At 34.3% G+C, this 13,912-nt stretch overlaps 1 protein-coding gene across 2 annotated transcripts in view; it reads right to left on the reverse strand.

Annotated features, from left to right (window-relative positions):
- Positions 1–13,912, reverse strand: part of LOC148944518 (uncharacterized) — a 69,421-nt gene that overhangs the window by 40,202 nt on the left and 15,307 nt on the right. For both annotated transcript variants that reach the window (XM_089100286.1, XM_089100287.1), the window contains 2 exons: positions 11,015–11,198; positions 1,242–1,360 (listed from right to left, as the gene is read on the reverse strand). In XM_089100286.1, the coding sequence (XP_088956412.1) occupies positions 1,242–1,360; positions 11,015–11,198 (303 nt within the window). The remainder of the gene's footprint in view (positions 1–1,241; positions 1,361–11,014; positions 11,199–13,912) is intronic.

The following is a 13,912-nucleotide window of genomic DNA, read 5'->3' on the forward strand; positions in this document are numbered from 1 at the left end:
TTGTGTTTAAAGTGATTTGTGTGCTGAGAAATTTCCACGTTTTTACTAGTTTGAGTAGGTTATCAGTTAATGTTACATAGACTAATTTTATTGTATATTCTAGAGTAGGCAATCCCAGTGATATTGATGGTAGAATTCTGTTTAATATTAAGCCTGTAGTTCAGGTTCAAGAAACAGGTACTTAGGCTTTTACATTGATTGTAATTTTTCGTGGAAACGCCACAGTGATGTTGTTGCCACAAAGGTTGCACGTGGCCTTAGAGTGATTCGTCGTTTTAAAAAATTTTTACCTCAGAGAGTTTTATTGCTTTTATACCATGCTTCGTATGGATGCATGTTATTGGCAAGTAATTTTTATGTGAATTTTAAACGTGTTCAGACTCTTCAAAATAAAGCGATGCGTCTTATTGGTGGGTATGTTGAAGGTACACATAACACTTCAGCTTGCTACAACAAGTTGCAAGTGTTGAACGTAGGACAGCTAAGGGACTACCAAATAGGAATATTTTCCTATCAATGCTGGAATGATGTTATTCCAGAAGGTTTTCGTGAATATTTTAGTGACAATAGGTCTTTGCACCATTATGAAACTCGTCATGCTAGTGACTTCATTGTTCCGAATAGAAGTGGAACCAGGGCCGGCTTCCATACTAGATTTTCAGGATCTAATGTGTGAAACTCTGTTCCATAGAGCATTCAGGCGGTTGAGCACCAGGGACTATTTAAAAAGAAATTGAAAAAATATTTGTTAGGTCAAGGTTCATAGTTTTTTTCTTTTTTTTTTCTTTTTCTTTTTTTTATTATTATTATTTATCTTTATTATTATTATTATTTAAATGAATTGATGAGAGATTGATTTTTTTTTCTTTTCTTTCTTCTTTTTAGTGTTTTTGTTTTTTTTTATTATTATTATTAATTCTTTTTTGTTGTTCCTTTGTTTATAGTTAATCATTAATTAGTAAATGAGTTGTATGTACCCGCCCAGTCGCAAGTGCTTTTTTGTATCTTTCTTGGGGCGGGTATTGGCATATTAGTTAAATGTATTTCGATGTTAAATAAAATGAACTGAACTGAACTGAATAGTATGAATCGTGTGTTTTTAACTGATATCATGTATTTCGTTTAAATATTCTTTAGACTGCTAATAATATATGGTCTGTTTTATGCTATGGTGACTATTTATCTAACATTTTTTAGAAACTTGAGAGCAGTGGACAAATTCTGTCATTGGGGACTCTTACCTTTGTTTTTGCTGCTTTTCTTGTGGAGCATGCAGCCAGGTAAGAAGAAGCAAATAGCTAGGGTTAATATGCTAAGTCCAATGGTAATTCCAAGTCCAACACCGATGATTAAGAGAAACCTAAAATTAATGGTTAAGGTAATTTATAACATTTCGTTTTGAGAGACTCCAGATTTAAGTCCAAAAGACTAAAGTTTTCTAATAAAATTGGTAACAAATGGACTGGCAGTTTTTTTTTCCAATCAAACAGTTCGTGGTAACGAAATGTAAATAAGGAGTGACTCGGCTCAATAGTAGTCTAAACTCTAAGAAACGGATTTTTATACCAATATATACATCAAAAGAATTAGATTTTTATGCTGATTTCCAATATATAAGTTTCATCAAGTTTAATCTAACCCATCAAAAGTTACGAGCCTGAGAATATTTGTTTTATTTTCAAAAATGGGAGGAAGAGCCCCTAAAACTGATAGAATCTTAATGAAAATCATACCATAAGATTCAGCATATTACATAACCCTACAGTAGAGGTTTCAACCTCCTATCTGCAAAAATAAGGAATTTTTTTTTTGCCAGAAGAAATATCACGGATGCGTGTTTAATTATTTTTTTTTTTCCCAGTGGTGATCGTATCTCAGTGGTCCTAGAATATCGTGAGAGGTCTTATTCAAATGGAAATTGAAAGTTCTAGTGCCCTTTTTAAGTGACCAAAAAATTAAAGGGCAGCTAGGCCCCCTCCCCCGCTCTTTCTTCCCAACGTAACCCGATCAAAATTTTGACATAGCCATTTTTTCAGTATAGTTGAAATATGTAATAACTAAGTCCTTAGGTTTAAAATTGCCACTCCCCACAGTCCCCCGGTTTAAGGGCTGCAAGTAGTGAACTTTTACATATAACATTTGTTATTGTGAAGTCTTTTTTTGGTGGGAGGGGTAGTGTTTGGGGTGTTTTGTATGGGTGAATCTTCCCTGGGGAGGGAAATGTCTTCGGAGTGGATATTCCAGGGGAAATTTTACACTGGGGGGGGGGGGACGAAATTGCTATACGAAATTTTTTAATTGTCTTGCATTCTCTTTGAAAAATTTTTTTATGTGGAGATGTTCCGGGAGAATTGTCCAGGGGCTTTTTTCCGCAATTTTTTTTTTCTGGGATATGATTTCCACGGAAAGGGTCATTTCTGGAGTGATCGAGAAACCGATTAAAGAATAAAGTCTTATTCAAATAAAAAAAAATCAGATGAAACGATGAATCAAATGAATCAAATGAAACGATGCAGGGTGAATTGTCCACAAGCAATTTTACTAAGAGGGGCGGTTCTCAGCGAGGGTGGAACTGTCTGGAGGGAATTTGACTGGGGGACTTTACGTTGGATGAAATCTCCAAGGAGGAGTTTTCCGTGACGGGCAGGGGTTTATTTTAAAGAGGGTGATCCATATATACCGGTATTGTTTGAAAAACAAACAGAAATTATGCCACATGTGAAGGGTTGAGCCCACCTCAATACCTTACTCTTTACGCTAAAGTTTGACTGTTTACTATAATTGAAACACGGGCGCCATTTAATTAGAATAGAAAAAACTTTAAAAGCACTAACAGCTTTAGCTTAAAGAGCAAGGTATTGATGAGGGGACAACCCTTAATATCCGGAATAAACCTGCCAAAATTAATATGCAAATTTTGTTTTAATTTTTTTCATGTACGGTGAGCCAAATTCGAACCTGCATTACTTGAAAAACGTTCAGAAATTAATACAATAAAAAAAATTAACTGAAAGTAAGAAGGGACATTAAAACTTAAAACGAACAGAAATTATTCCGTATATGAAAGGGGCTGTCCCTCCTCAACGCCTTGCTCTTTATGCTAAAGTTTGACTCTTTCTCACAGCTCTACTTTTAAAACAATGAAAAAACTTTAGCGTAAAGAGCGATGCGCTGAGGAGGGGACAGTCCCTTTCAAATACGGAATAATTTCTGTTCGTTTTAAGTTTTAATGTCGCTCCTTACTTTCAGTAAAAAAATATGTTTTCTTTTTATTTAATTTATGAAGAATCCAATAGAGCTATAAATATTTTTGTTGTGAAGCTTAGAATTAAAGTGCATATTTAAGTGACAAATTTACGTAAAAGATTAGTCATTTCTTATTCTATACTCAACCAAGAATGGGTCGTGGGGTCTAGCAATAAACGTGGTATAATGTCGTATAATGAAAATACGGAATAATGAAGTTATTTCATGCATTTTCTGCGGTCGGGCTTATTGAAGCTATGCTTATCACACATCAAAAAGGCTTATATCTTGAATCGAAGTTCAATTTTCTGAATTTATACAAGCTGCAAGATTTCAAATCACTGAGTAATAGTTTGTATGTGAGCGTCAATTAAGTTAAACATGAATTTGGGAACGTTTATTGGACTGGGCATGGAGCATAGAGATCATTTTCTTTAGATTTATTTTTTGTTTTATTTTGTTTATAATAAGGGTGTTTTCATTTATTATTTTTGTAGTGTATTGGGTATTAACCATGGCCCAGTTGGGCTTTTAGTGTTAATAAATCATATCATATCATGCATTAAGGTCGGTATGCGGAAAATTAATTTAGATTACAGGATGTATCTTGAAAATGAGCTAACTTAGAAGTTCGGAATAGGGTTGGATAGAGAAAAAGGATTTACTTATGTCCCGATCTCTCGCAGCTTAACGGCTGGATGGTTTTGCAGTAGTGGTTCCGTGTGACACACTTTCCGTAAGAACTCGTGGTCCCATGGTTGAAAACACTTTAAGCATTTTATTTGGGTAATTTTTCAGTCTTGTTTTACTCGTTGAGCATCACTCTATTGAAAAAACTCGCATTTACAATAAATCCAACAATTATTGCTAAGGAGAAAAAAGAAAATTAACAAAAATCAAATAATTTAGATCTCTAAGAATTTAAATTGTGGTAGATAGATTCTGCCGTAATTGTGTAAAACTTACTTTTAAGCAATTTCATATAGCCTACACTTTTCCCGTTTAAGTGGACCGTATGGTCCATATATAACAGGTTGATAGCGTTTAAATTACTTTTTTTCTCTTTTAAGGAATTTTCAAAGCATTGCTCCTAATCCATTATCCATTTTTGTTCAATCAGTTCTGTATTCTCTCTAAGAACCTTTCTTTTCCAAGTATTTTTCAAGCTGTAATGAGTAGCAGTCATAAGTTTAGAAAATATTTTGAGCTCAAACCCCTTGGCTCCAAAAGGCTATTGTCAGATTTTATCTTGGCTATTACTCCTTCCAGTTAAGTCAAGAATGTAAATCTTTTGTTCGTGACGGCTTTTCAAGAAGCAGCCCGTTCGAACAATAGCCTAAACGCCTGCAAGCTCTCACAATAGGAATTGAAAGGAGTATTTTATAAGATTTAGCCTGAAGTCATTTGTTACAAGTAACGCCCAAGGCGTGTTTTCTAAGAAAACATGCCAAGAGAAATAGAGAGTGTGAAATTGACAAAAGATTAACCCAATATCTAGAGGCTATCGATCAAGCTAATGAATTCTAGTTTAGGTGTCTATAATGAGATACACCTTTCGAAGAGCGTGAAATGACTCAAGCACATCTTTTCCGTTCCGGCGTCTGGTTATTAGCCGAGTGAAGGATGATACAAGAAATAACTCTAAGCAACAGGAAATGCATGAATCACAAAATAATGTTTTCCCTTTTGAAAAGTAAAAGAAAAACAAAAAGAAACAGAGAGATAAAAATAAATCAATTCCCTTTTATCTTGTTTAAATTAGAACTAGATTATTTTTATATTATTCAACGAAGCCTTCTTTTGAAACTTTGAATGAAAAAATTGGTGATATTTCAAATGATAGGTTAAAATTTCTACTGAAAAAAGTGACAAATTGGTCTTTCTTCTTTATTGTGTGTGTTAGAAACATCTCTCATGATAGCAACACATTTCTAGTGCTGATCCTTAATATATCTAAAAAACTATTTTTCATATCGATTTCTGGCTATTATCTCAGTAATATGGACGACTGAAGAAATCAAGCAGAAAGAAACTTCTCTAAGCAACAAGAATTGTGTTAATTATGTCTGCAGTCCTTAGTTTATTTTTATTGTCCTAGAAGGGTCGAGAGAGAAATATATGAACTTTTTGGTTTGCTACTTTAATCCTTAGTGTGCTTTTTTTTTACCTCGAATTGATTTTTTTTTAAATGTTTTGAGTTTGAAAAAGGGTGTATTTGAAAAAATGGTTATGTGCCTGCTAACAATAGAAGTCCCATCAATTGTCAAGGCTTCAAATTTTTTCACACATGCGCGTTAATCGTGGAAGGAGAGTGGATTAACAGACCCATGAAACTCAGAGAGGAGAAAAAGTAATTAAATGAAAAATAAAATCAAAAAGGGTGAAAAAACGAGGATTTTGTCAGCCAGTGGCGAAACCATGAATATGAAAATATAAGCAAATATTTCGACAAGGACCTTCGCCAAGTCGTCCTCAGTGCTAAACAAAAATGAAAAAAAAACGGAATCTAACCTTTCGAAGTTTACCTTACAAAGACAGAACACACACTGAATAAAAACCAGGCATGAATCAATGAAAATGAATTTACCAAGATGATTGGGCAAGGATCTTTCGCCTTGCAATAGCTTTAGCTGGTCTACAATTTCGGTTTTCATTAAATATGAAAACTAGTTCTGTTAAGTTATTTCGGGTGAAATAATTGATTGAGTCCTTCAAGATTAAACTGTCGTAAATTGGGCTTAATGAAATATCTCCAGTATCTCTATTTATTGCTAAATTTTGGTTCATATATTTTTTTATCAATTACCTCTTTAAAATTTCTTTCTCAATTACCTCTTTAAAAGTTTGTGGTACGCCATTTACAGTTGATATTAAGGTTGCCTCGTCAAACAGAACTAGATGGGTCGGATTTACGAAAATATGCGAAGCCAATGCCGAATCAAAGTTGTCATTGTTATTTTTTAATCTCAGGGACTTATCTATTGAAATTTTGTGCTCATGCAAACGTTCACCTAGTTGTTGATGGTTCCTACCAATGTAAAATTTTCCACAAGAACACGGGATTCTGTAGACACCACTACCCAGTACAGGGTCTGTTTTATCCTTTCCTGAGTTGAAAAAGTGTTCAAATTTGTGTTCGATTTTGAAAGAAACAGAGAGATTATGTTTTTCTTAAATTTGCTAAAGTTTATCGCCAAGTTTCGGGATGTATGGTAAAACAATGAAAGTTTTTTTCTCAATTGCCGATGTAAGTGAATCAAGGAAGACAATCTCCCTATTTTGTGATTTTATCGTGTTTAATCGTCTATCTATTATATTTTCAATGAGTTTGATTGGGTAACCATTGCAGAAAAGTATATCCTTGACATAATTTAATTCAGGATTTATATGATTACGGGAACAAATTTTTAAAACTCTGTCGACTAAAGAGATTATTACCCCTCTTTTCACAGAAGGAGGAGGATGGGAAGAGAAATGTAGATATCGATCATTATGAGTCGGCTTTCTATATATAGAAAATTCAAGACTAGGATTAGTTTTTATAATCAAAACTTCTAAGAAAGGCAGCTTACCTGAATCTTCGAGTTCCAATGTGAACTCGAGATTCGAATAAAAAGAGTTCAAAAGTGCCAAAAAATCTCATTAGAGAGTCCTTTCCATGTTCCCAAACAGAAAGGATATCATCAACGAAACGAAACCAGATAGAGTGTTTTAAATCCTTGTATTTTCACCCTTTTTGATTTTATTTTTCATTTTGTTACTTTCTCTTCTCTCTGAGTTTCATTTGTCATGTATAGCCAGTGTGGTATAAGAATGTATTTATTAACAGACCCTTATATTTTTTCAGCCCCCATTAGGCTTTGAAAAATACTTTTTTCGGGAATTTCATTAGAAAACATGTCTTTCATATTTTCATTAAGAAAATCGATAAAAGAACAAAATTAGCGCCCTGGATTTTGAAAATTACATCTTACCCTTTCCGTATATTTTCGTAAATTGACGCCCTGTTGACACGGACCTATTTTACATTTCTTTTTTGTAAAGGTTTCTTGTACTTACACAAAAACTAACAGTAGTTTTCACTATAGTGTCTATTCTTTTCATGTATTGCTTGTAACAAGAACAACTTACTCTTAACTCAAAATTTCTTTGGTGTCAGAAAATACAATGTACATGAATGCCATCTACTAATGAATAAAAAAACAAGCATTCGTCACCTAAAAAATCACTTTATATACGATTAGTTCTATGAGAAGGGCAATGGATAAAGCTGTAATAAAAAAAATTCTAAGCTAGATGTGGTGGATCATGAAAGGGAAGGTTTGAGATTAAAATATAAATAGCCTTACATTCGTATCTTCAAATGGTATTGTCATGCAAATATCTACCAGCTTCGTTTTTTTTAAATTATTCTTAATCAGTTTTTTGTTGTTATTTTTTCTACAAAATTATGAAAAATCTTTTATAAACCATTTGCTTAAGCTCTAGAAAAACGACTAATCTGGTTAACAGTCATTAAAATTCACAGCCTTTATCATTGACGTCTACTGTATTCTGTAACCGTTGGGCCTACCGCTCGATTCCGAAAATAATCATTTCCCATGATTTCCATGGGAATTCTATGCCAATAACTGTGCAAAGGAGGCTAGTCATGAGTTTACTTCAAAGCTCATTCTTCTTTACTGTGTCATTCTTTAGTCAGAGAAGTGAAATGTAAATAAAGATAGATTATTGCTGAAGTGCTTTTATTTGAATGGTGTTTTTTTTCCAGGAAAATACTGAAGATATATGCGCAAGAGGGGACAGGGTCAGTATTTGCCAATTACTTGGAGCTTAAGAATTCATGTTGAGGGAAAAAAAATTCAAGAACAGAAAAAACTTTGAAAAAGTCGCTGTTATTTATAAATGGTGCATGTACTGATATCACATTTAAAGAATACAATACCTTTTTTTTAAATAACATTCTAAGATAAAGATGGCTTTTCCATAACCAAAGTATATTGGATTTTCCAACGAAGGATTTCGGATTTTTTTTTCCCTCAAAAAAGTTAAATATAGTGAGAAACACCTGGGACCATCTTTTGGCTTACAAAGAACTCAATAAGCTGAGGTTTGAGCTCTTTGCCGTATTTGATGGGGATGCAGAATTTCTGATTGCAATTTGGGGCCGTAAAACAGAAGGGCCGGCCTACTTGGGCAGCAAAAGATTATAAGGTTTTTTATAGAGTGCATGAGTAAACTTGTAAAGCGTTTATTGCTTATTTTGATACGCGATGTAAACACTCGTTCTTTTAGTATAACAATAATGTCTCTTGTGCTCTTTAAGACTGAATAGTATATGTAACAGTATATGTTCTATATTTTACTTTTGTTTTCCTAGCCAAGGTCCATGGGGCTTCTGTAAAAAGAATCCTTTTTTCCATCTATAGATTGATGTGGTGTGCGTTTAACGTAACCCTCGTGTAATTAAACCCCAAGCAACAGAACCCTGTAAATACGATGGCATATATTTGAATTCAGATGTGCATAAATAACCAAGAATAAAAACTTTTTAGCCTTGGCTCCTTGTAAATTACCGCTTTGGTTTGAACGCAAATATCAAGTATTTTCTTGGAGGCAAAGTTTGTTTTCCATTTTGTCTATGAATTAGGCTTGTGAGATTTGGAATAAGCTTGAATTTACAAAATATATCTATGGCAAAATGTAAATGAAGTAGAAACTTAGATAATTTTACAAATTCTGATTTTCCACGAGCTAATCATTATTGTCAAATATTCCACACCAGGGCCTTATCCAGGAGGGGGGTTAGGAGGTTTTACCTCCATCCCCCGAAATGTTTGTCTGACTCGTAAAAACGTAATAAATTGAATAGAAACAAATTTTTGATACTTTTTTAAACGTTTTTTTTGTACCTCGTGCATCTGAATCTACGTACAACTAAACCACCGTGTAACTGAACCCTCATGCAACTGAGCCCATGTGCAACCGGACCCCCTTTTAACTGAACCTCCGTGCAACTGAACCCCCATGAAACTCAACCCAATTTAACTGAACCCTCATGCAAGTCAAACTCCCTTCAACCGAACCTTCGTTTAACTGAATCTTCGTGCAACTCACCCCCGTGCAACTCAACCTCATTCAACTGAACCCTCATGCAACTCAACAACCGTTTAGCTAAACCCCGTTCAACTGAACCCGTAAAACTGAACCCTCGTGCAACTCATCCTCCACTTAGCTGAACACTGGTGCAACTCCACCCCCCATCTAACTGAACCCTTATCCAACTGAACATCAATGATATTCAACCCCCATTCAACTCAATATTCATGCAACTCGAACACATTACGCTCAAATCTCATTCAACTCAATGTCTGTGTAATTCAACCCTCGTTCAACTGAACTACTATGTAATTCAACCCTCGTTCAACTCAGCCTCTATTTATTTCGACTCGCATTCAACTCAACCTCCGTGCCTTTCAACCCTCATTTAAATCAGTCATCATTCAACTCAACCCCCGCTTCACCCAAACCTGTCTGACCCACCCTTCTTTCAAATCAACCGAATTCAGCTCAACCCTCTTCAAATCAGCAATATAACTAGAAAATGTATTCAGCCCGTTTTGTCGGAGGTGACGAAAGCTGACTCGAATAAAAAGGTCTTTATTTTTTGGTTGATTTTTTTGTGTTTTTATTCTATGCCGTTTCGATTTAAAACTATGTTCCTCTCCAAAAATAACAATTTATCCTTCTGTCCTATATATTTGAAAATTAGCAAACAATTTTCATGTCCAGGGCCTGAACACACTTGATGGTCGTGAACACAGCAATATTTGTACCGCATTGTACGGTTGTACAGTTGTAATAGTTGTACAGAGAAACCCAGCACCTAGTTCAGGAATGATAGCTATTATTTAAAGTTCATCTTAAAAGTAAAAGTTTATTGCGGAAGAAAATTTATGGGAATTTTTAAAAAGAGCTGGGAACGCTGATATGTCCCCCGTTTTCTGTTTTATTTATCCAACACTAATAGGGCACTAAACATAGTAGAGAGCTGTTTATGGTCTTTTAAGAGCTTACATTCTCATTTACACGCTTTTTATGATATCGCCATGACAATACTATCATAAAATGTCATATGGCACCAAAAGGCAATTTTAGTGTTATTTCTTGAGTGTAAAGCCTTGAAATCACAAAAGGTCTACCACTGAAATCTCCATGATCAAAAACCCTAGAACTAGTGTAGAAAATCCTCCTTTTGAATACTCCATTTCTTAGTTACCTTTGCAAGTGGGAAAAAAAGTTTTGAGAAAACTGCACTATCGAGTGAAAAAAAAATCCATCCAAATTCAAGGCTAATTCCTTAATAATAGAGGCTATTTAGTTTCATTTCGACATCGCAAAAAACATTGCTTCGTAGTTTATGCAATTTCTGTCTACAAAACCAGCCAAAATAAGCTTATTTATGACTTTTCTTTATATTTGGTGAATTCTCAAAAAATAGCCCTTTATTTGAAAAATGTCCAAGCTTGAGTTTTCTAGAGAACCTAAATTGTATGGTAAAAGTTATAAATATTGTAGGTGGTGAAAGACTAATAAACGAATTAGTCTTTTATTTTGCGCAGGATAGTTAAATACTTTCTTGCTGCAACGGGTAACGTCCTGTTTTTTAGTTATACTTTGTGTTTTCAATAAAGCACTAGTTTTTCATTATTCTACAAATATGAGGTTATATCGTGGATTAAAACACAATCTAGCGCTGAGTACTTGCATTTGCTCATCTGGTTCATTGGTTTTCCTCTCTAAGCCAAGTTCTTTACCACTGCAGCAGTACTTGAACGTCTGAGTACCACAGCAGTAGGATGCTTCAGCAACATCAACTTGGGGACAATAGAAGCCTGTGTTCCATTTTCCAAACGTGTCAACATAGCCACTGCAAAACTCTGTGCCTAAAACTGAATAGACATCTAATTAGTTATTTTAATGATACTAATAATAATAATGATAATAATAGAGTAATAACAATAAAAATAGTAATAATAATAAGAATAATAAAAATAATATCAATAACAATAATTGTATTGATTGTATTCGAAAGCTTTTAAGCCGTATACAAAGCGGTTACAACACAATACTAATATTAAAGAAAATGAGAATGGAAATGAATTGACAAAAAATGCGCATCAAAATATAGAGACAATTAGGGGATGTAAAATAAATAAATAATTTAATAAGTTGAATAATAAAATTATCAGACGTGACTATATGAATCGATGACGTTGAAGTTATTAAACACCACAGTTGAAATTAATAAACATTGCTTAGGACATAAACAACAGCACTATTTGATTGTTTAAAAGTATGTGAATTAGTTATAGAGTTCCGGGAAATTTTCCTGTGTCAGAGAAATCACGGATACTTTTTAGTAGACGTAAAAGTTTTTGTTATAACTTTAAGTTTTTGACTCTTAGGGTGCAGGGCTGAGGTGGAGTAGTACATTAAAGAATATTTATTCACTGTTTTCTTCCATCTTCATTATTGACTTATGTTTTCCTATAAAAGAGTTTTGTAAGTAATGAGCACATCAGCATCGATCCGGTGGACTGTCATGTTATCTACTTTAGTTTATTACTGCTACTACTACTAAAAACTCACCGCAGCACCAAGCCACCTGAGGACAACACAGCTACGCACGCTCCACCTCCATCCCTATCTACTGAAAGCCTCCCTTTTTACATCCTCACAGAAAGTTCCTATTTCCCTTAAATATTTCTTTATGACACCCTCCCACCTTAACCACGGACGGCCGGCTTTCCGTTTAGCCCTTAATGGTTCGCCAAAAGGACAATCTTCGGCAATCTATACAGAACGTGCCCAAGCCGTCTCAATCTTTGTCTCATTATAGCCTAGAAAGTGAGATAGAACTGCGTTTTTTGTACAGCCTACTGTTTGAAATACGGTCAGTCACCCGTGTACCCAGGACAGTCCGTAGGCAGTTTCTCTGGAAAACATCTAGCAAATCTTCATCCGTTTTTCGGAGCGCCCATGCTTCAGAACCATATTTGACCACTGTCATCATTGTAGCTTCCAATATTATAATCTTGGTTTATGGACTTATCATCCTATTCTTCCAAACTTTTTTCAACTGTGAAAAAATACCCTGAGCCTTGGCTATTCTACTTTTAACATCTTCACTGCTTCCACCGTTTTTACTAATAATACTACTCGAATACTACCAAGGTCAGTGAAGTTGTCCACCTGATCAAACTTTTCGTTACCCAAAGTAACCTTTTCATCTTCACTATTAGTTTTTTTGAACACCGAAATTAGCTTTCAAAATACTCGATTTTAGAGGGTATGACATTTCTTGGGTAAAAAATTGAGCATGGTGTTGCCTTGACACACCATGCCTTTTCCGGGCCACATAAGATCGGAAAGGATAATAAAGCCGCTTATTGAAATTAATCTATCATTCTATCTCCTTTTTGGTCTAAGCTCAATTAATTGACTTTCTCTTAAATGTACCCTTCATAGCAAATTAGAATAGACTGAAAGTTCTATAGCCTTCAAATCAAAGCTTCAATTCTAAAATCTTGTTCTTTTCAAATTAAAAGATGGGAATCTCAAAAGTCCCTATAATCTATCTTTATTAAAAATAAAACCATGGGAAAATACATCTTAAGCCTGCTTGCGAAGTCAAGCGAACAAAAAGTGAATTAGCTTGGTATTACAAACTTGCTAGTTTTCAGAGACAGCCTCCGCATTTCATAAAAAGCCCTGGAAATTATACCAAACTACGTATTGTTTGAATATAGAATGTTGATATAAGCCTTCTTTTTTTTGATTAAATGCTTGGTTAACTTTTACCTTTATTTTAAAGAAACAAAGAGATTGCTTGAAAAAAAATACTGTGCTTCAAAACTTTTCGCTTTTTTTTACAAGTATTAAACTTTATATAAGCTAGAGAATCAGGTTTTGCGTGCGCAGCTCCAAATCTTAAATAAAAACAAAAGGTAATCGCAAAAATTATTAAAAATCAGGGTTATTTCGCCTCCCGTTCTGACAAACTCTTAAGGAATAATGTAATTAATTAAAAAGGAGTGCAATGATTGGTGGCATTAAAATAAACAAATAGAATTAAAGCACACAAACTAATACGAAGGTATAGTACAGTAGTCTTTTTTTTCTCTTTATCTTGATATTTAAGAGGATTTTCTCTAGTGATAAGAATGGAAAAATAGGAAGAAAAAACCATTTTTTATCGATGAACACTATAACATTTTCATATTAAAAAAGTTAGAGTCAAGTTTTTGGATAAATATAACATTGTAAATTTTTAGTCATTAACAGTTATGTGCTAGGATGTCTGTATATTATAGGCAGCGCGCTAGCGCTGCCTAAGTAAAGAACGATGTGGGCACAATGTTTTTTTTCTTCAAACCCGGGCACTTCGTATCGAAGGAGTTGTCGTAGAAACTTCGAGAAGGGCTCATTCAATTGGAAATTGGAGTGCCTTGTGCCCTTTTTAATAGTTGAAAGTGATTTGAAGGCAAACAGCCCCCCCCCCACGCCCATCATTCCCTCAAACACATCCTTGACTATTTAAAAGGGCACTAGCCATTTCAATTTCTAATCGAATAAGCCCTTTTTGAAGTTTCTACGACAACGC

The sequence above is a fragment of the Artemia sp. Qi Xiang Cuo genome, chromosome 14, assembly GCF_049724085.1.
Source record: "Artemia sp. Qi Xiang Cuo chromosome 14, ASM4972408v1, whole genome shotgun sequence".
Lineage (NCBI taxonomy): Eukaryota > Metazoa > Arthropoda > Branchiopoda > Anostraca > Artemiidae > Artemia > Artemia sp. Qi Xiang Cuo.